Genomic DNA, 2500 nt, shown 5'->3' with positions numbered 1-2500 from the left:
TTTACCAAAGCAGCGTGCTGTACACATCTGAACAGAGTAAACATCCCGTTCTCTTGACTGGCGTGAAAGAGGGCAGACTCACGGTAGCACTGTTTGCCATCTGTGCCCAGCTCGTAGGCGGCGCTGCACACACACACGTAGGAGCCCGGTGTGTTATGGCAGCCGTGGGCACACGCCACCTCTGTCGTTTGGCACTCGTCAATGTCTGTGTGGCACACACACATACACACACACACACACACGTAAACATACACCCACCGACATATGTGCAAATGTACACACACAAAGACACAAAGACACAAATACATGCACATGCACATGCACATGCGCACGCACACACACACACACACACACAGAGACACACAGACACAGTGTACAGATTTCAGAAAATAAAATGTTGGCAATGACAAACAGTGTTCAGGGAAAGACTGAAGATGAGAGAGAGCGAGAGAAAGACAGAGAGAGGGATAGAGTGAGAGAAAGAGACAGAGAGAGAGAAAGACAAAGGGATAGAGAGAAAGAAAGAAAGAGAGAGGGATAGAGAGAGAGAGAGAGAGAGAGAGAGAGGGATAGAGAGAGAGATGCATATAGTCTTGAGTTTCTCTATTCAAACTGAAAACAAACCTTCTGCTCAACCACAAAACACACACACACACACACACACACACACACACACACACACACACACAGCACATATTAAAACTGCTGCGGCACATGAGCCCTCTGGCTGGGCGGCTGACACACAGTGGCTTCCCAACCCACCTCGGCATGTCTTGCCATCCTCTGCCAGCTTGTATCCAGTCCGGCAGTCACAGTGCGCCCTCCCGCCATCGCTGTGGCAGTCGTGCATGCAGCCTCCATTCTTCTCCATACACGGGTTCGTCACTGTACACCACACACACACACACACACACACACACAGAGCAGCAGATATCACACACCAGCATTATATACACCCGTTAGTAGGCTTAGTTTCAGAGCTTTTACAGGACAAGGTGGTCAGGGGTCAAGGGTCAGCCAATGTGAGGGAGACACCAACTAACAGACATAAAAACTGTCAGTTAGCACTGTCCCAGCCAGCACCTCCACACTAACCCTGTCTGTCATAGTTTCTGTGTCTGCCAAGTATCTGCCTGTCGAGCAGCTGGACGCTGAACCCAAAGGGACACAGAGAATGGGGCCGTTCACAGGCAGACATGACACTTTAGAGAGCTCAAAGAGACACAGAGAATGGGGCCGCTCACAGGCAGACATGACACTTTAGAGGGCTCTGAATGACAGTCATTATTCTGCAATCACCACCTTGCCTCACTCGGGGAACACAAGGTGGACAGGGAAGAGAGAATGAAAGAGAGAATGAGAGAATGAGAAAGAGAGAATGAGAAAGAGAAAGAGAGAATGATAAAGAGAAAGAGAAAGAGAAAGAGAAAGAGAAAGAGAGAATGAGAAAGAGAAAGAGAAAGAGAAAGAGAAAGAGAAAGAGAAAGAGACAGGCACTCACTTTCTCAGATTCCCAAAGTAGTGGAGAAAAGAAGTGAAGAAAATAAGGCGATTCACATTTTTTTTACAATTTTAAACAAACTAATTACAATTATTTGTCATTATTATCCATGTAACTTGTATCATGTTTATTACATGACACCTTTAACTTTTTTAATTCAACCAAATACTTTGACAAGACAAGTATCCCTAAACAATAACGTTAGAAAACATTCAGAGAGAATTTCGAGGAAAAATGAAGAGGCAACTGAAGAGAGAAAGGATTTAGACTGAGAGAGAAGAAGAAGAGATGGATATAGAGAGAAAGAAGAGGAAGAGTGAGAACATGTGTGTAGAAGACCTAAACACACACACACACACACACACACACACACACACACACACACACACACTGTCCAACCCTTCATTAGCAGGCTCTCAGGCTGTTAGAGAGTAATGGCTGTTCATTATGAAGGGGGGGAGACGTAACCTAATATGAGAGCCATGTCTCCTCCACGGACAGGCAGTCCCTTCCCTGTCATTCAGGCTCCTCCAGACCTGACACCTGGACACGTCCTGCAGGAGTCTGGATCTGCTCTGGATCCTCCGCTGATGATTAGTTCACACACTCCGAGAGGTGTAATCACACCTAGCGCTGCTATTCTCATCAACCTTAATCAAACCTGCCTCCAGGCATTCTATCTGTGAAGACGTCTGTATGCAGTGAGATCTTTTTTGTGTGTGAAAGTTCAGAGCTTTTAATAAAGCACAGGACAGTGTGTGTGTGTGTGTGTGTGTAGCCTTTACATCACTGGGTGTGGAGCTGCAAGCCTCTCGCACTGATTGCCATCCTGACTTGACTTGGGGTCACAGGGTTTTCAGTCTGTCAGTTTAATTAGTGGTGAAAGTGAGGCTCAGCCTTGCCAGCTCACTCGGGTTGAGGTAAGAACAAGCTGAAAGTGAGATGGTAGAAATCGCAGAAATCTTTTCCTGTAGCTCAAGTGTGTTCCTATAGCACAGA

At 46.4% G+C, this 2500-nt stretch overlaps 1 protein-coding gene across 1 annotated transcript in view; it reads right to left on the bottom strand.

The window, feature by feature from the left end:
- Positions 1-2500, bottom strand: part of LOC122131713 (multiple epidermal growth factor-like domains protein 6) — a gene marked incomplete at its 3' end in the record, with an annotated part of 24647 nt that overhangs the window by 14827 nt on the left and 7320 nt on the right. The window contains exons 4-5 of the mRNA XM_042706361.1: positions 763-885; positions 83-205 (exon numbers count right to left, since the gene is read on the bottom strand). Of these exons, the coding sequence (XP_042562295.1) occupies positions 83-205; positions 763-885 (246 nt within the window). The remainder of the gene's footprint in view (positions 1-82; positions 206-762; positions 886-2500) is intronic.

The sequence above is a fragment of the Clupea harengus genome, unplaced genomic scaffold, assembly GCF_900700415.2.
Source record: "Clupea harengus unplaced genomic scaffold, Ch_v2.0.2, whole genome shotgun sequence".
Lineage (NCBI taxonomy): Eukaryota > Metazoa > Chordata > Actinopteri > Clupeiformes > Clupeidae > Clupea > Clupea harengus.
The sequence above is the reverse complement of the archived record's forward strand: the minus strand, read 5'-3'. Positions and strand labels throughout refer to the sequence as shown.